Source organism: Macaca mulatta, chromosome 18 (assembly GCF_049350105.2).
Source record: "Macaca mulatta isolate MMU2019108-1 chromosome 18, T2T-MMU8v2.0, whole genome shotgun sequence".
Classification (NCBI taxonomy): Eukaryota; Metazoa; Chordata; class Mammalia; order Primates; family Cercopithecidae; genus Macaca; species Macaca mulatta.
The window spans coordinates 11,098,593-11,119,009 of record NC_133423.1 but is presented as its reverse complement, the minus strand read 5'-3'; the positions used below and the strand labels follow the sequence as shown (position 1 = coordinate 11,119,009).

The 20,417-nt window shown below is 35.0% G+C and overlaps 1 protein-coding gene across 1 annotated transcript in view; it reads left to right on the top strand.

Moving 5' to 3' along the window:
* DOK6 (docking protein 6) overlaps positions 1–20,417 on the top strand; it is a 435,381-nt gene that overhangs the window by 152,530 nt on the left and 262,434 nt on the right. The window contains 1 exon segment of the mRNA NM_001266038.1: positions 3,745–3,852. Coding sequence (NP_001252967.1) covers positions 3,745–3,852 — 108 coding nt within the window.

Sequence of the window (20,417 nt, the reverse complement as noted above, 5' to 3'; positions counted from 1 at the left end):
CTACGGTAACATCAGATGGGGAATCACAGTCGGCGAGTATGTGTATTTACATATTTCTACAAATATTGTAAGGTTTCATTTAACATCAAGATTGTTCCCAAGCTATGAGTAACAAAGTGACAGAGTACAGGGGAAAGCATTGCTCTGTACAAAAAGACAACAACTATATTACTAGGGATTTGAGTCTCAATTTTACTTCTCAATTAAGACTCCAAATCCATTAATGAATAGCTAAAAGATCAAATATTGATAATCTCTATACATCCCACTTCACAGATAATATTCTTTTTCTGTTAGCAGTCTCTCAAATCGTAGATTCATGTAACTGTTTTTTACTTCCCCAATATTATTACACTGACAACTACCACAACCAGCACTATCCTACCATCACTGCTATTTTTAAAAAAAGATATCTGAAAGTATCTTAGTCAGTTCCAGCTTCTGTAACAAAATATCATATACATGGTGGCTTGAACCACAGAAATCTATTTTTTTTCACAGTTCTGGAGGTTGCAAGTTTGAGATGAGGGTGCCAGCCCTGTTGGGTTCTGGTGAAGGATTTCTTCCTGGCTTGCACATGGCCATATTCTCACTGTGTGTTCACGTGACCTCTTCTGAGTAAGAAGAGAGAAAGAGAAAGCAAGTTCTCTCCTGTGTCTTCTTGTAAGAGCACTAATCCCATTATCAAAGTCCAACCTTCATGACCATCTAACCCTACTTACTTCCCAAAGTCCCCATCTCCAGATACTAGCACCTTGGGAGTTAGGGCATCAGTAGATGAATTCTGTGGGGATGCAGTTCAGTCATGGCAGTATCAGAAACCCGAGAGTTTCAGGTAAGAGTTTGTGGATTACTTTTCAAATTTACATGCTAGATGCTTTCTTCAGGCTATGTCTTGTAATGCTCAAAGAGCATCTTCATGAGGTATATTGATCTTAATTTAACTTCTGCAAGTGAAGTTGTTTAATGAATAGCAGAAACTGCACTAAAAATTAAATTTTTGTGACTAAAAAAACTATGTTTTTTGGTATTACAATATAATATCCTGCATTCTAATACAAAGGTATGAATTGTACTAAAGACTGAGTGAAATGATTTATCCTGCCCCAAAATTATTTCATGCTATATGGTGAAGAGAGCAATTTTAGGAAAACCAAATTTGATGCCAATTTTTTGTTCCTTTCTTTTCAGTCGTATACTAGTGAATGTCAATATAAAGAGTTATATTGCTTAACAAATATTCCAAGCTACAGTGAAATATAGCAGGAACTCATATGTGTATTCAATGGAATAAACAGTTTTATTATATATAACATAATTCTCATAATTATGAAAATCATTTGACATCTTTAAAACTATGTTGATGCAAGCAATAATTTTTACAGTATATGTAAATACCAACAATGGTTATAGGTGTGCTGAACAAGGTCTGTTGCTAAGAGCATTTTATCCATTTTGTATTAAAATACCCTGTGTATATTGACTATCTTCTATGCACTGCGGCATGAGATTTATATACTTAATTTTTTAACACTTAACACTTAATTGTCTTCAAGCTAATTTAAGGACACAAGCTCAGAGAGATAAATGCCCTGCCCAAAGTTATGTGGCTCCAGCAAGGGGCTGAGCTGGAATTCCAAGTACAATATTCGTAGTTTCACTATCTGTACTTGGGAGATCATTAATATGCTTTCTATTTTTTTTTACAAAAAATTATATGGTGCTCTAATTTTTCTGGTTGCAAAATATTTACATCTGAATATTCTGAAGCTGAATATTTATTAGAATTGTATATCATTGGGGAAAAAGTGTCCCTTCGTATGGCTTTGTCTTGTGCAGAAAATTGTACCTACTCTATAAGAAAAAGGAGCTTGAGAAATGGCTGAGCCTTGTGGAGAGTATTCTGTGTATTAGAACATAAGCCCATCTTGGTAAATCCTCCCTCTGTTTCATGAGGTACTCTTCTTTATTAGCTAATACACTAAGTAATTTGTGTAAGGTTGCACAGCTAGTAAGTGGCATGGCCATAATGTAAACCTGTGTCTGTTTGATTCTAGAGTTTTATTAAGTTTCCACTGTACCAAACTGTCTCTTCTTAGATGTTTGCATTTCCAAAATCTGTTACCACTTGAAATGTAATTACTTCATTGAAGTCCAAAAGCAGAATTCTACAGCACTAAATAAATCTATGTAGAATTAAGTTAATTAAAGCTAAATAAACCATATGCTGATCATATTGTAATCATCTATTTTTTTTACATACATTTCACTCTGGGGGTGAGGATCAGTGAGGGGCCAAATAAGCACATAACTACAATATTATGTGTGAAATACAGGAGCTGTATGTAGAAAGAACACCAGGAGCTCTAAAGGAGTGATTTAGTTCATGATTTTCCGGTACATGGTTAGGAGGTGCTTGATCCAGGCAGAGGAGAGGCATGTTCATGTGTGCAGGAGGTTCAGGATTATCCTGCACATGCTTTTCAAGGCTCCTGAAGAGGATGTAAGAAAGAAAGAGTAAAATCAAAGTATGTGTGTGCTTGGTTGTTCTACTTTTATAATGAGAGGCCTTTATGTGATAGTTGCAAGAATGCCTTTTAACATGGAAAAGACTCTTCTAGTGAATAATAAGCAATGCACACTTCAAAGGAATTATATTATCTGGACTATATTTGTTAAAAAAAAAAAACAAACATAATGTGACAACTTTGCAATTTAGATGAAGACATAGAAGAGAAATATTGTGATCTAGATTTCAGAAGTTTCCTTCTATCGATTTCCTTATGGGCGTAAAGAAATTATCCACCAGCAAAGAATACACTAAACTTTGAAATTTAAAAGTTGTGGACAATTTGCATTTTTAGACTTCTTCAATTACTGGAAAAAAAGATTTATTTTATTACCTTGTCTTCAAACTTACTGTTGAGAGAGTGTGATATGGTGGAAAACAGATAATGAACAATCTACAGGTCCAATAGTAATCAGTCCTATAAAATAAAGGCAAGGTTCAGAAATTATGGTTTGTGTTAGTGTAATTAGTAATCTTGTTTTTTTAAAATCAAAGCTTAAGATTCAGATTGTGTGTGTTCAAATCCTGACATTGGCACAAACTTTATCTTGAAATGAAAGTAATGCCTATTTTATCTTTATCTCATTTCATTATGAGGATTAAATATGTATATAGATTTTAATTTATTGCACATAAGTATTTTGTAAATACTTCCTATTACAAAAGTTAGAAAGTCTGAGACAGATGTGCTCATAATAAAAATATATTTCTTTCTGTTTAACATTATTAATGAACATCTATTTTTAAAAATCTAAAATTCTACAAGTAAATTTTCAAATGTGATTTTTTTCAAAGATAGAAAATTGAATATTATGTAAGTGCTTCACTTAACTTTATTAACCTGCTATTGCCCTAGCATGGAAGATGGAGACATTGTCTGTCACTAGGATGGTGATAAGTAATTTATATGATATTGATATTCAGATGATTTCGTTATGTTAAAGACTACTAAAACCAGCCAGCACAGTGAAAACCTCAAAACAAAATCTTTTCAGAAAAAATTTTACATGAAATACCGTATTTAAAAAAAAAACTGTAATCTTAATTAAGAACGTGCTTGTCAATCAAAAACAGTTCCTCTCTGTGAAGTGCACTTAAAAAATTGATGAATAAACTCCTGATGTCATAAACTCATTTAAAAATATGAATAATGGGATTCTTTTATTTGCTTTCAGATTTTCAGACGATGCTGGTTGGTTTTCAAGAAGGCTTCTAGCAAAGGACCCAGAAGGTTAGAAAAATTTCCAGATGAAAAGGCAGCTTATTTCAGAAACTTTCATAAGGTAAGTCACAGTCCTGGGAGTCCCTGGGGAATAACTGGGCCCTTGAGGACTTGTGGAGATATTTCTTTGATAGATGAAATCTGCAGTGGCAAAAATTAATGGCTTGGGAAAAATGCCCTTTTCTGATAAAATGCAGAAGTTATTTTTCTCCTTTATTTTAATTATCTGTTGTAAATGCCAGTGGTACCTCTGCAAAATCAAAGACCCATTTTTATTGCTACTTTGCAAAATGAGATGACTCATAACTCAACCAAATCATTTTCTAAGGTGCTGAGTAGGTATTTTCTCTCTTCAGGTTCATTATGCATTTGTTACTTGATGTAAACTGTGAACAATATTTACTAGATAAAATTTAAGGGGCTGCCTTTAACAGTGCTAACGATATTGTTAACGTATATGGCATTTGCTGTTTTGTAAGCTCCTTAAGAAAAGGATCCTTGAATATGCCGATGTGTAGAGATAAGGCATAAACAGTAGGAATAAAGTATCAATTTCCTAAGAATTAAAAGAATGTAAAGCATAACCCCAAAATGATGCTAAGTATATCTTTCATGATAATATCAAAACACAGCTAGGTATTTTATAGTGATGCAAAGGATTCATGATCAAAACTCAGAGTTGTAGAACAGTGTTGCTTACTGGTAGAATGCTCGGTAAAGATTTTAATTTCTCATTGGTCATACATGGAGTAAGTTTTCCTCGATAATGTAATGAATATGTGGAATTTTATTTTATGTAATATATTGTTCTAATTTCTTTTTGAAAAATAGATTATTTGACAATAACTAGCATTTATTACTATTAGTTATGAATATTAACTAGTAACCATTTAAAATTGGAGTTTGTAAAACTGTCTAGGAACCCATTCTCTCTCTATATATATATAATATATATATAACACACATATATATAATTTTAAAAATATTTTAAATATAAATAGACATTGGTCTTGCTATGTTGCTGGTCTCAAACTCTTGATCTCAAACAATCCTCCTGCCTTGACTTCCCAAAGTTCTGGGATTACAGACATGAGCTACCATACCCATTGAAGTATTCCGTATATTAGTATAGACTTACTGCCAGAGAATACAAGTTAAAGTTTCTGTTCCATCACTTACTAGCTCATGGATATTTGGTTTTCTCATGAGTAGATGAATTTTAAAATTGTTATATATCTCTAAAGATTATGTGATATATGCTATCATAAAACAGCCAGTATAATACTTCTCAATCTAATTATATGCAATTATTTGAATTCTAAAGTCTTACTGGTATGTTTGTGTTATAACTATGATTATGACTTTGGCAATAATGTTAAGCCTAACTTAATGAGGAACTGCCGGTTGTAAAAATGTGAGCCCATGATATTTAGTTTGTGAGTAAAATTTTGATGGGCTGAGCATATTATATCTTCTTTGGATGCCTGGTCAGAGTTCCTGCCTGCTGGTTAGTGACATATACTAGTTGGAACTCTCTAGCCAGTACAGCTTGCTTTATTTTTACTTACAAATGAAACAGGAAAAATTGTCAAGAAGCGTTATCTTATCTCTGGACTCAGCTATCTTTTATTCAAAAAAAATAGACACACTCTAGTACTCTAACCTCACTATAAGGATTGGTAATTTGGACACAGATGGGCCTGGAATGTCTGCTCTATGCTAGGCATTCCACTCCTGGTTGGGAATTCAAAGATGCGTGAGACACAGTCTTGCCCCGAAAAAGCTTGCATTCTAGTGGAAAAGACACAAATACACAAATAACTTCAATTCAATATAGCAGGTACAGATGGAGAAGTAGTCACAGATTGCTGAAGGAAGAGCATTTTACCTAATTTGGAGCTCAGATAAAACTTCTCTGCAAAGATGATAGTTGAATGGCCAAACCAGTGGTGGTAATGTGTCAGCCAAATGAAGAAAAAGGGTCATCTCTAGGAGGCATGTGAAACAGCCCTTCCTCCTTATTTTATATTCTCTTGTTTTTGCTACCTTGCCCACTCCTTACCCTACAGAGGCAATCACAGGCACTCCACGGCAGTGCTCAGAGCTAAAGAAAATGCTAACTCCTATTTATCTTACAGACTGCCTCATTAAAAATCATTTGGCTTCTACTGTGAGCTGTGAATTTCAAGGCAAACTTCATTCCTTGAGTTGTTCTGTGAACTGTCAAAACATGGCCTATCCGTTAGCCTGGTATGGAACTCCATCTCATCATCATCAGACATGTTTATGCAGCCCTTACCATGAATGTGGCACTGGGCCATGCACTGGGGATGCAGTATTGGAAAGATGGTGCTCTAGTCTATCATTGATCTTCACTTCTTAATAACATAAGACAATGTAAATATATAATAAATGCATCTTTTTAAAAAAAAAAGGATAATATAATACAGAATTAATGGGTAACAGCTATAGATATGAGTAGGCTAAGACTCAACTGAAAAAATAAGTCAGTCCTTAACAAATTCAGTGATATAAAGAAAGATAATTCCAAGAAGAAAGAAAAAAATTTAAAAACCATTACCAATAAAAATGAGAAACAATTCAGTGTGATCAAGGATCTGAAAGAGATCTGTTGTGACTGGAGTGTAGGAAAAGAGGTCATAAAAACTGAATTAAACTATAAGTGATGAGAGTCAATGACAGGGTTTTAAGCCCAGGTCTGGCATTATAGTCTTAAAATACCACTTTGTGTTTTCATTTTCTGTACACAACAGTGATCATCTGACAGTATAATTCTCCCACAGATGACATATAGAAACTCTGGATGTCAGGTTCAAGCCCCAGCTGAGGTTCAAGGGGAGTGAGTGGTTGGGGTTAGGGAGCTGGAAGAACACTCAAGAAATGACAGGTAGATGACACATGGCTTTATTCAGCAGCTCTCTCACACTGTCTGTCTCATCAGCAGCTTACTTACATTGTCCACCTTTATCTCAGCTGCTTGCTCCAGCTGTGATCTTCTCAGCAGTCTCTGTGACTCCTGCCGCTCCCACTCACAGCTGCATGGCTGGCTCTCCCTTTCAGGGTCAGCAGCATAACTCTCTCCCCCTCAGCCCAAGCTGGTTTCTGGCTCCCTGCTGCCTGTCTTCAGACAACCGGCTCTCCCTTACAGAGTCAGTGGCTTCACTGTCTGCCTGGGTACAAGCCCTACCTGTGTCCTGACTCCCCAGTATTTGACTGCAAAATGAAGATATTTTGCAAAGACTACTCTGGCTCTCTTTCTTCCTCTGGGCATGCCATATGCACAGTGTCAGCAGGGCAGTTATACCTTTTGCAAACAATAGTGGCTCTAAGCCAGGTGATGAACCTTCCCATGTTATGACTACATAGCTGTGTTTACATAATGCATGGAATTGTGTGCCTGCACTCCAATCCTGCTGAGTTATGCAGGCTATTTACCTCGACCTGTTCTTGACCAAAGCACATCCATTTATCTAACACGGGACAAAATACAAAAACAAACAAGTCCCTGGGTCTCCGAAAAAAGCAAGTCATTTGTGGGGGAAACTCAGGTCTGGAAACAAGTGAATGACAGCTTCTCCCTTTCTCTGGGTGCAGCTTTAGGCTGGGGGCAGATGTAGTCACACCAAAGCAGTATTGGCCATGGCAATGGGATGACTAAAACCAGCAGTTCCCAACAACCAGGGCATGAACCAGTGCTGGTCTGTGGCCTGTTAGAAACCAGGCTGCATAGGAGGAGGTGAGCAGCAGCAGACAAGGGAGCAAAGCTTCATCTATGTTTATTTACAGTTGCTCCCCATGGCTGGCATTACTACCTGAGCTCCACCTCCTGTCAGATCAGTGGCGGCATTAGATTCTCATAGGAGCACGAACCCTATTGTGAACTACACATGAAAGGGATCCAGGCTGTGGGCTCCTTATGAGACTCTAATGCCTGATGATCTGTCACTGTCTCCCATCACCCCCACATGGGACCATCTAGTTGCTGTAAAACCACCTCAGGGCTCCCACTGATTCTACATTATAGTGAGTTGTATAATTATTTCATTATGTACTACAATGTAATAATAGTAGGAATAAAGTGCACAATAAATGTAATATGCTTGAATCATCCCTAAACTGTCCCCCAGCCCCCACCAACCCCCTGGAAAAATTGTCTTCCATGAAAGACATGGAAAAATTGTCTTCCATGAAACCTGTCCCTGGTGCCAAACAGGTTGTGAACCACTGACTAAAACAACCACAGAAAGACTTGGCATCATTGTTCAGAAACCAGGAGAAACCTAGGCTGCCAGAAAGGGAGGAAGAAACTCCACCAAAGAGAATGCTAGAGAAGGGGAGCTCATAAATATGTACATAAACTCAGAATGAGAGTGTGGCTGACCCTTGAACCAGCTATGAAGTGGCAAATTGAAAGCAACTCACAACTAAAGCTTAAGCATCTGACTGAAGTTTGAGCCACACCCCACCACGAGTGTAGCATTTGGCAGTTCAGTCTAAGCAGGGGAATTGCTTGCTGAAACAAAACAGTAACCATCTTAGAGAAATGTAACAGAATCCAGAGGCTACTCATGACAATTACAATGTCCAATATAAAATCCAAAATTCCTCAAGATAAAAAATACTATGAAAATGGAGTCCAATCCAGGAAGGGGAACATCACACACAGGGGCCTATCATGGGGAGGGGGGAGGGGGGAGGGATTGCATTGGGAGTTATACCTGATGTAAATGATGAGTTGATGGGTGCAGCACACCAACATGGCACAAGTATATATATGTAACAAACCTGCACGTTATGCACATGTACACTACAACTTAAAGTATAATAATAATAAATTAATTAATTAATTAATTAAAAAAATAAAAATAAAAAAAAACCAAAAAAAAAAAAAAAAAAGAAAATGGAGTCCAATCTAAAAGGAAAAGAAAATCAGCAAATGTTCAACCTGATATGATTCAGATTCAGAATTATTAGAATGGGATTTAAAAACAGCTATTATGCCATGCTTGATGAAGTGAATGAAAATATCATTACTCCTTTAATTTAAAAAAAAGTATTTTTGACAGAAAAACAAAATTTTTTAAAGAAATCCAAATATAAATAGTTGTGCCATAAAGGCACAAGCACACATATGTACATCACAACACTATTCACAATACCAAAGACGTGGAACCAACCTAAGAAAATGTCATACATATACACCATATGGTACGTATGGATACTATCTGGCCATGAAAAAAGAACAAGATCATATATAACATGGATGGAACTGGAGTCCATTATCCTTAGCAAACTAATGCAAGAACAGAAAACCATATACCACCTGTTCTCACTTACAAGTGAGAGCTAAATAATGAGAACATATGGACAGAATGAGAGGAACAACAGACACTCGGGTTTACTTGAAGGAGGAGGATGGATGGAAGGAAGTTTCAGGAGAAAAAAAACTGTTGAGTACTATGCTTAGTACCTGGGTGATGAAATAATCTATGCACCAAACCCCCAGTCACAAGTTTACCTATATAACAAACCTACGCATACACCCCTAACCTAAAATAAAAGTTAAACAATCTAGTTTTTAAAAAAGCAAAAACAAAATTCACCTGCAAAAAGGAGAAAAAAGAGAAATCCTAAATGGAAATGTTAGAACTACAAGACATCCAAAATTAAAAGTTCACTGGTTAGGATTAATAGCAGGAATAAAATAATAGAAGAAATAGTGAACTTGAAGATAGAACAACAACAACAACAACAATCACTGGCTATGAAAAAGATAATTTTTGAAAAACAAAGAAAACAGCTTCTAGGACTTAAGAGACAATTTCCTAGTTAGTATTCCCATTGCAAAGGAAGAAGAGAATGAGGCAGAAAAATTTTTGAAAAAGATAATGGCTGTAAAATTCCCAAATTTGGTGAAAGACATGAATTCACAGATTTAATAAATTCAGTGAACTTGAAGCAGGATGTTTGGAAAAAGAATCATGCCTACTAGGTCTTTCATAAAAGAGAAAGAAAATCTTCAAAGCAGCCAGAGAAAAATGACATGACATACTGGTGGCCAGTTATCTGGAGGGCAGTGATCTTGGAAGCCAGAAGAGGCTGTGGAACATCTTAGGGTGACAAAAAAAACAACGTATCTTCAGCCAAGCATTCTATGTCTGGCAAAAATATCCTTCAAATTGAAGGTGAGATAAAATCACTTTCAGGTTAACAAGAAAAAGCACCTGAAGTTGTTTATTTCCTTCAGATCTATACTCCAAAAGTGTTAAAGCAAGTTCTTGAGGCAAATTATACCAGAGGACTTGACTCTTCAGGAATAGATGAAGGGAATCAAGAATGATAAATACATAGGTAAATATAAAATACTAACTTTGCCATTATATATGTATACATGATTTATAATGTATGAATATGTAATATATGTGATCAATATAATGTAAAGATGTTGGTGAGTAAAACGGACTCACACCATTGTAAGATTTTCATGGTTTACATAAAGTGGTATTATATTAAGTATAAGTAGATTTGGAAAAATTAAGCAGTTTACTGTAATCCTTAGAATAATATTTTTAAATTAATGTAAAAATATATAGCTCAAAAGTGAATAAACTAAAATTGAATTTTAAAAAACATTCAAAAATTCCAGAAGAAAATAGGAAAGGAGAAAAGAGGTAAAACAACAACAAAAATATGCAAAAATGTAAACAAAGAAGAAAATAGTTTAAAGTCAATCACATGAATAATTACATTGTGTTAGTAAACATTCCAATTAAAAAGGAAAAATTATTTGAATGGAAATAAATCAAAACCTAACAATAGGCTGTCTACAAAAAATGCACATTAAATATACAGATAGGCTGAATGCAAATGGAAGGAAAAAATGATTGACCATAAAAATAGTAATCGTAAGAAATTTGGAGTGGCTGTATTAAATCAGATGTAATAGACTTCCAGACAAAGAGTATTACCAAAGATAAACAGGTTATTTCATGATGACAACAGTATCAATTCATCAGGACAAATAAAAATCACAAATTTTATGGAACTAATTACAGAACTTAAAAATACATGAAGCAAATTTGACAGATTTAAAGAGAGAAAGAAACAATTTCACAACTATATTGAAGATTTTAACCCCCTCCCTTTCTCACCAAATGATAGACTAGCTAGAAAAAAAATATGTGTCAGCAAGGACATGAGATCAGACTTAACACAATCAACCACTTTGACTTGATACTTTTATACCAATACACAAAACAACTATAGAATACAGGTTACTTTCAAGTGCACATGTTATGGTCAACAAAGTAGACCACATTCAAGAATATTAACAAGTCCTAATAAACTGAAAAGTATTGTGTTCTTTGACCATAGATGTTTTAAATGAGAAATCAATAACAATGTATTATCTAGAAAGCTCTAAATATTTGAAAATTAGCATACGCCAAGGAGCAATATGGAAAAGGGCTAAGTAGATATCACAAAGGCAAATATTCTAAACTGAAAGATAACAAAAATAGATCACAATAAACCTAATTTCATTGTTTTTGAGTAAAAGGATGAATTTTGGATATGGTGTGTAAGTATTTTGGATATGGTGTGTAAGTTGGACTTACTTATGAATTAAGTGTCCGGTGTGAATGAAAGGTAGAACTCACGCATGATCCTGGGGTTTGGGCTTGAGCAACAATGTCAAGGATGATGCGGTTCATGGAGATGAGGAAGCCTAGAAGATCTGGCTTTGGGTAAAAATCACGAGCTTTTACTTTATATATGTTAAATTTCAAATGTCTATTAGGCATTCAAACTGAAATGTCAAGTAGTCAATTAGGTAAGTAGTTATGGGCTGAAGTGAGGGAAATGTCACTGCTAAAGTTGTTCCTTTGGTTATCTTTGGCATATTGATAGTACCTTATGCTATAGTTCTAGATAAAATGTCCTTGGAAAAGACAGAGAAGAAAATGAAGAATTAGCAATCTAACGTTTGGAAGACTAGCGAAGGAAAAAGGGACAGAATATAAGTCTAGGGAAAAAACCAGTAAAACGTGAAAAATAACATTAAGAGTAGATCATTGGAAACCAAGAGAAAACTACTTATAAAGATGAGCAAATGGTATTATGGGTAAAACCAACAAGAGATTAATATGAAAGAAAGGAGACCATTGTATTTACGACACGGAAGTCCTTGATGACTTTGACAAAAGCTGTTTCATTCAAATATGGGGACTAAGTTTACTTGAAGGAGCCTATAAGAAAATGATGGATGAGAAAGAGTCAGCTACTTAGCAAACGTTTTCAAGAAGTTTTGAGCCACAGCATGTAGCAGGTGTGTTTTCAAATATGACATATATGTTACCTCCAGGTAACACACCTGTAGGCCTATGGGAATGATCTAGTAAGCAGGAAATGTGATGAGGAGAAAGTTTATGTACATAATTATAGGGTTTTGTCTTTGACAGAACCTGGGATACTTCATTAATTCTACCAAAAAACCTGGAAGAGAATATGAGTATTGATATAAGGAGGTTGGATAAAAATTAATATTGGAAAACTGTGATCAATATTTCAGAAACACACACACTCTGTGTGTGATTTTTCCCTCCCATGTGTGAAAATGAAGTGGCAAAACAGCATGAAGAGCACAATGAGAACAGGAACAGTTAAGGGAATCATCTTGTAATTAAAAACTACAGACTTTTTAAATTGAAGCTCCCTGAAGCTCTTTTGTAACTATCTTCAGTAGATATGACAGCTAAAATTTACCTTCTTTGGCAATGCTATGAAGGTGAAAGTTTTTATTATTACAACTTTCCTTTCATAACATTGGAAAGGCTAATTCACTTTCCCAGTGACTTAAGTTTCCCTTCAGGAATTTTATTTTATTTTTTTCTGTGATGATCATGAACCAAAACAGCGAAGTTCCATCAATCCTGACATGGAAAAATAACATAGGCATGATTCATCAGTAGCAAAAATTCTAAGGTTTTCTTTTTTTTTTTTTTTTTTTTTTTTTAAAAGGAGTGTATACAAGGCCCCTTTTCTGATTTTGATTTTATTTTAGTAAATATTACCTAAGACTTGTGTCTTTGTCTCAACCTTACTATGTCTCTTCTTTCCAGTATCTAAACTAGTTCAATGATCATAATTTCTGTTTCTCTTTTTCCCTTAGGATGTACATCTGGTTTTCCTCAAATTCTCTTTCACCATTCTTTTGTTATTCTATAATGCCACTGTTTATCATTCAAATATGATCTACTCTTCCTAGTCATCAAAATTATATTACTATTAAGCACCTCTGAATTGCTCAAATTAAGGTAAAAGCCATCAATATAAATACATGCACTTGTCGAGTGAGATAAGTAACATGTGGGCACATCTGTTTCTAGAAGTTGTTACCTCTGTGCTACAAAGGAAAAGAGATCTGCCTTCTTTATTGGGGAGTTGCTATTAAGCCCAATTCATATATGAATGCAATATGATTATGAATATAATCATAATGTAATATAAATCTTTGTGAGACTACTATGTGTAGTGATAACGCAGACCCCAAGTTTCAGAAAATGAAGAGGATACTCTTCTTGTTTGTACACTAGGGACAGTAATTGTCCTAATCTTCTAGGACCAGTAGGAGACTTGGATAAGGTTCTACATATAAAAATTTTAAGAGTGTTTGGAGGAGTCAATCAACACTAAGAGTTATTATCATTATTGTTTTGAAATTTTACAATCTGATGAAGTAAGGTTTATAAATAGCTAACTATAATAAAATATGATTAAATGCAGAGTACAATATTAAAAGTACACAGGAACAGTTCATTCTGCTTCTGGCAACTAGGACTTTACCAAGGACTTGACACTTAAGGGACTTCTTAAGTTTAACTAGTTTTGACAAAGTAAAATAATGGGGGGAATGCATTATATGAAGAAAAATGTGACCACAAGTACTGAGAAGCTACATTGCACGATAATTTGAAGAGAATTTGAGTCATCTAGTGTTGGCAGGCTCTGAAAGGAGGTCTGGAGTGGGAAAGATGAGCCCAAAAGAAGTGCATGGGGCAATAACGGGGTATAAATACCTTACTACGAGTTTAGTTTTTATCTTTAGGCAATAGGGGAGTTGTGAAAGGGTTAAAATGCTTTGTCATATTCTCAAATACGTATTTCAGAAAAAATCCATTTTTGTGGTGTCACAGCCAATGGATAGGGCAATACACTACGTAACAGAGAAACTAGTTAATTATATATTATAATATTTTCACTTCCCAAAAATAGATGTCAGAGTCCTGAATGGAGAAAGGTAGGTGAATGGAAAGGAGGAGATAGGTTTAGGTGACATTTTCCAGGCACAGTCAAGTAGAATTAATTACTTAATGGATACAGTGTATACTCTTCAGGCCATGGTGAAAAGCCCAGGCTCCCCCACTGCACAGCATATTCATGTAGCAAAACTGCACAGGTATTCCCTAAATTTATACAAATAAAACTTTTTAAAAAGACTTTGTGACTGACTGTGTATAGGGGAAATAGAAGAGAGAGGAATGAAAGTTCTGATCTTTTCAAGACAGGGTGATGGATGAATGATTTCCCATTCACAGAAACAGTTATCATATGAGGAGGAGCAGTTTTCACTGGTGAAGAAAAATGTCATCCTTGGCATAGTATGAGGCATCTATGGTATATTCAGGTATATATTTTCATTAAGCAATTAGAAGTACAGCAGATTGTAGTGAAATTGCCCAGGAAACCTACTGAATAGAATTAAGGTTAAGGTGGGTGTATATCAAAGCCCATCTGTAAAAGCAGATCCATGCAAAATTAAACTTTGTAATAAGCCCTTTTCTCTAAATGGCATAGGGTTTGGTATGAGCCTTAGAGTAACATCCGTGGTATTTCACAGGTATTTCAATTCTAAGATTATTGAGAGCTACAAATAAAAAAAGTGGATCCCTGACAGGAAAAAAAAAAACTAATCTAAGAAATGATTTTAAAAATTGCAAAGAGCGCCACTTAAATGAGTAGCTGTTAGTGGAATAAATGTTAAAAGACTAAACCGCAAAGGTTATAGTAATTATCAATACCAAGGAAATAGTAATAATTCTAAAGAGGGAATATATTTATTTTACCAAAGAGAAAACTTTTAAAAATTTTGATATTTACAAAGGAGAAGGAGAAAGCACATTATTGGAGGCTGTGGGTATCTCCGTGGGACAGGACAGGTGGCTGTGGGTGACTTGAATGTCACCATCGGGATCAGATGGTGTTACTTTGTCCAAGGCCTAGACAATCAGCCATCAAGGCAAAAAATATCACAGAAGTTTTTAAATATTTTTATGCTCCAGTGTACTCTTGCTCTTACAAAATCATGGACTAAACCATAATTCCTCATGGCTTGCTCTATTTCTAGACTCAGTAGTCCTTTTTCTTCAGAAGCGAACATTGGCTAAGTTGTAAATTTGGTCATAGTTGCCTCTGAGAGTCAGGTAAATAAAGGAAGCTCCTTTTAGAGACAGGCGAGATGCGAAATCTTTGTTTTCTCTTAGCTAATTAATGGCCAGTCCAAATATTGGATCTTCAGAATTAGGAAAAAATATTCATTATCAAGATGGCTTACAGAGATAGACTAGTGTGGATTTCTCAAACTGTTCTATTTGTGAGTGTTTAAATATCATAAACATGTAACTAACCAGTTACTTTGATATACCCTAAAATCTGCTATAACACTCAATAGCAATAAATTAAAATAATCAATCAAATGAATGAAATGTTTGCAACCTAAATGAGAGATTTCTGAAAAAAATAAGCTAAGGATACAATTATTTCTTTACCAACTTTAACTTTGTGTTCTGCCCTATCTGGAACATCCCATATCACAGAAGTTTTTGTGTATTAGCTTATGAGTATTAATGGTATCATTTAGACATTTGATATGTTTACTGAGAGATCTTGCAGCATAAATCAATTTTTATATGAAACTGCTAGAAAATGGTATATACTTTTTAGAAACTTCTTGGCAGAAACAAATTTGAAATTCAAATCACTAGCTGCTGAAGGAAGTTATTAAAAATGCATTAGGGTTGAAAATGTAGCTGTATATAATTGTCATAGCAGATATTCAAAACAAATTTATCCTCAATGAAAACTGAACTAGAGCAATTTACATAGAATCAGCTAATAAATTTTCCTTAATTTTCTAAGCAGATGAAAAAGAAGCAGTTTATAGACATTTTAATAAAATAAATATGAGTTCTGTCTACAGGGAAGAAAATATAAATAAAATCCCTTAGAAGGATGAATGAAGATAGAACGATGTGAAGTTCCAGGGATAAAAACTGCATGATGCCAGAAAAGCGATGCTTGTATTGGGACTAATCTCACTTCTAAATTCCCTGTTACGTAACCCAACACTGAAAACATCACTTTATTCTCTTTGTTTGGCATTGGCAGTATTTATCTTTAGGTAAAGCAAACATCTGAGACAGTTGGGGAAAAGAAAGGCATCCTTGTGAAAAACAGCCATCTATAAATATACCATTTCTTCAAAACTATAAGAAAAGGCATTGGTAAATGCAGAAATGGCACATGGGCATAATGTTTTGTTGGACACTCTACCCTCATTTTGATTCCAAGAAGAAATGGCCCTATGCTTGGATGAGCACGTATGTGATGAGATGTGAAAGCTGATAAAGGGCTTGGTGTCTCTTGAAATACCTGCTAGAAGTTCCCAAAGTGATCATGATTTGTTTGGGTCTCAGTTTTTTGAACATGAAGCACTTACTAATATACATATCGGTTTCTAGGACAGTGACACCTTAATTCACAATCATTTACTGATTGATTTACTTATATTATCACATGCAAGTGTCTCAGGGAAGACTCAAAGAAATGGAAAATGAAAAGTTCGTGTTTATGTTGGATGAAGAGTGGGGAATGTGACCACAGCCTAATGCACCATCTGTGTAGAGTGTCTCTAGAGGGATGGTCTGGTTATGAATGGAAAACTCGAAACCAGAGATTAGTGAGAGGCACTAGGTGTTAACACTTTCAGGTGGAGGGGATCTGTAAAGCTGTGATGTCTAAATTCTAGGAAACTGACAGAGGTAAACTTGATTTTTAATAGTTGAATTAAAGTCAAATAAAACATTTTACAAAATCTTAGATATCTATCGCCAATAAGAATTATTCTGTGTGGCTTAATATTGCCATGGAAAGCAGATCACTTAGTAATTCAGATTTCTGTTTATTACCCATTTCTCTACAGCAGTTATGATTCAGACTCTTAGTAAACCACCGTGGCACATGTATACCTATGCAGCAAACCTGCACGTTCTGCACATGTATCCCAGAACTTAAAGTAAAATAAAATAAATAAATAATTTTTTTAAAAAAGAAAAATACCTGTATTACTGATCTGGGATTGACTTAGAGTATATAGCACCATGATTTATGTTAGCAAAATTAATGTCTTTATTCCACTTTTTAAATTTATCAATTTTTTCTTTTGTAAAGCAACCATCTATAATGGTACTATATAAGAAAAATTATAGTATAATGTAAACAATATATTTCCCTATTTGTAAAATGCAAGTAATAATAATATCATGGCACACAAAGTGAAGAGGTGATTGCGAGTAAGATAATATGTAAAATTTAAAGTAAGTATTGTTGTAAAAGTCATTTCTGCCTTAGAGTTTGCATCTTTGAAATTAAGAAAATAATTCATATCAACTTTAGACAAGTTTTGAGACAAATTTGGATGATAATTTCAAACAAATCATTTTACATGGGAAATCAGATAGTGTGAAAGAATGTTCACTACTGCAACACTGTTATGACATTATTTCCATCATTTCTGGAGCATCTTTGCATTTAATTCACAGATTTAGATCTAATGATTTTCATTATTTCAGTGCATTTTTGAATTTTAAAACTCTCTTTTTAATCTATCAACAAATTCTGCCTAATTGCATAATATATGACAGATGCAACAGTACAAATGCTTACTGCAGAATGTCCAATGAGAATAAATTGTTTCCTACCATTAATGGAGTTATATATTACACTTTAAGTTATAAATACATATTTATTTAGAACTTACAATTTCAACTATTTCAGTGAGAATTTATCTTGAATAATACTTTGCACCTCACTATAAATACCTATCTGGCATCCCTTTGAAATAATAATGTTGCTTCATATTTATTTCAAATTTGTATAGTATTTTAACATTTTTAAAGCTCTTTATTTGCTTCAGTGCAAAACAACAGTACGATTTTAACTGACCTTTGAAGAATCTTAATTTGCAGACTGAGAAAAAAAACACCAAACTAGTTTTATTTGAGAGCAGGTCCTTAACCTAGGGAACTGGGGGCTTTGAGACAGTTAAATTATTTGTTTTGATCATAACTGTTTAATTTCTCTACTCAGAATATTGTCACACATAAATTGATCTCCTGAAGAAATGGTTCAATTTCTCCCACACAATATGAAGGCAAACAAGGTTTTTTTCCCCCCCATTTATTTGGAAGTGGACTGAGGAAGAGAAGGAAAGATTATAAAGTTTTACTTTTAAATGCAACTATTTCCCCATAGTTCTCCTTTTCTACTTTTTGAATCAAGTTAATCATATTTAGCTATCAAGCATAGTATAATATTAAAATGTAACTGGATTTTCAATAGCCTGGAATTCTCTAATCGTTTTTCTTTCATAAAAGGTTTTCTTGGGTATACTGGAAACTGTCTTCCTATTTGACATTCTCCTATGCTGGAAGCTATCATGTTATTCTCCTAGTACTTAGCTGGTTTGCCAAAGTCTCCGAAGGTAGGCCAAAAGAAGCCAACTTTTTGTTTGTTTGTTTTTGAGACAGAGTCTCGCTCTGTCGCCAGGCTGGAGTGCAGTGGCACAGTCTCGGTTCACTGCACCCTCCGGCTCCCTGGTTCAAGTGATTCTCCTGCCTCAGCCTCCCGAGTAGCTGGGATTACAGGTGCCCACCACCACGCCCAGCTAATTTTTGTACTTTTTTTTTTTTTTTTTTTTTTTTTTTTTAGTGGAGACAGGGTTTCACCATGTTGGCTAGGATGATCTCGATCTCCTGACCTCATGATCCGCCCGCCTCAACCTCCCAAATTGCAGGGATTACAGGTGTGAACCACCGCACCCAGCCAGAAGTCCATTTTTTTAATGTTTCATTCCAGTTCCATCTTCCAAGCAAACTGATCTGGTCCGTCTCACCATTATCCCAAAGAATTGAATCTTTTATGCAGTTCAAATACTAACAATAATTGAAGTACAGTTTCCGTTTTCTTTTGTTACATAATAAATCATCACAAACTTAGGTGCTCAAAAATACCCATTTTTTTAACTTCACATTTCTGGCGTTAAAAGCCTGATTCAGCCTGTCTCAGGGTTTCAGAAGGCAGACGTCAAGGTGGACTGAGTTCTCATCTAGTGGCTGTAGAGAAAAATCTGCTTCAAAGCCCCTTCTGTTGTTGACAGGATTCAGTTCCGTATAGCTGTAGAGCTGACTTCCTGTTTCCTTGCTGGTTATCAACAAGAAGCTGCTTTCAACAACTAGAGGCCATTGCAATCTGTAATTCTCTCCATCTCCAAGCCAGCAGCGCACATCAAATCCTTCTCGTGCTTTGGATCTCTGACTTCCGTTTCAGTGACCAACTGGAGAAAACTCTGCTTTTGGAAAGCTTCCATGATGAAGCCAGGCATGCCTGGGGAATCTTTCTTTCATTTCCATTTCTTTTTTCTGTTTTCAGTTTTATTATTTTCAATTGATACATAATAATTGTACATATTTGTGGGATACAATGTGATACTTTGATACATTTGTACAAAGTATAATATTCAAATCAGGGTAATTCACATATTCATCACCTCGAACATTTATTTTTCTTTGTGTTGAGAATGTTAACCATCTGTCTTTCTAGCTATTTGAAAAAATATAGTTGTTAATTACAGTAACCTTAGGGTGCCAGAACAGTAGAACTTATTCCTCCTCCCTAGCTGTAATCTTACACCTTTTAAAAAGCAACTTCTCAATATTCCCCCACCCCCTGACCCTTCCCAGCCTCTAATAACCACAATTCTACTCTTCGTTATGAGCTCAACTTTTTAGCTTCTCCATGCAGTGAGAATGTGTGGCATTAATCTTTCTATACCTAACTTATTTCACTTAATCTCCTCCAAGCTCATCCATGTTGCCACAAATGACAGATTTTCATTCTTAATAAATTAAGAATTATTTTCTTGATTTCTTGTTTATGGCTGAATAGCATTCCATCATGTATATACAGCACATTTTTTTTTATCCATTAATTTGTTGATGGACCTGGGAACCACTCTTTCTTAAACAGTGTCATATGACATAACTTAATTTAGGGCATGTACAGCAGGGGTTGGGGCATCTTGGAGGACATTTTAGAATTCTGCCCACCACCAGTGCCCATTTGACATCCTTGCAGGGCCCAGCGGTTGATAACTTGTTTGTTGTGGCTCATCATTCATGCCTTCCCAGCCCTCTGACAATATTTTCTCTAATTTATGGAAAGGTACTGGTAACAGTACAACTCTACTCAAAACAACTCAAAACATATGGA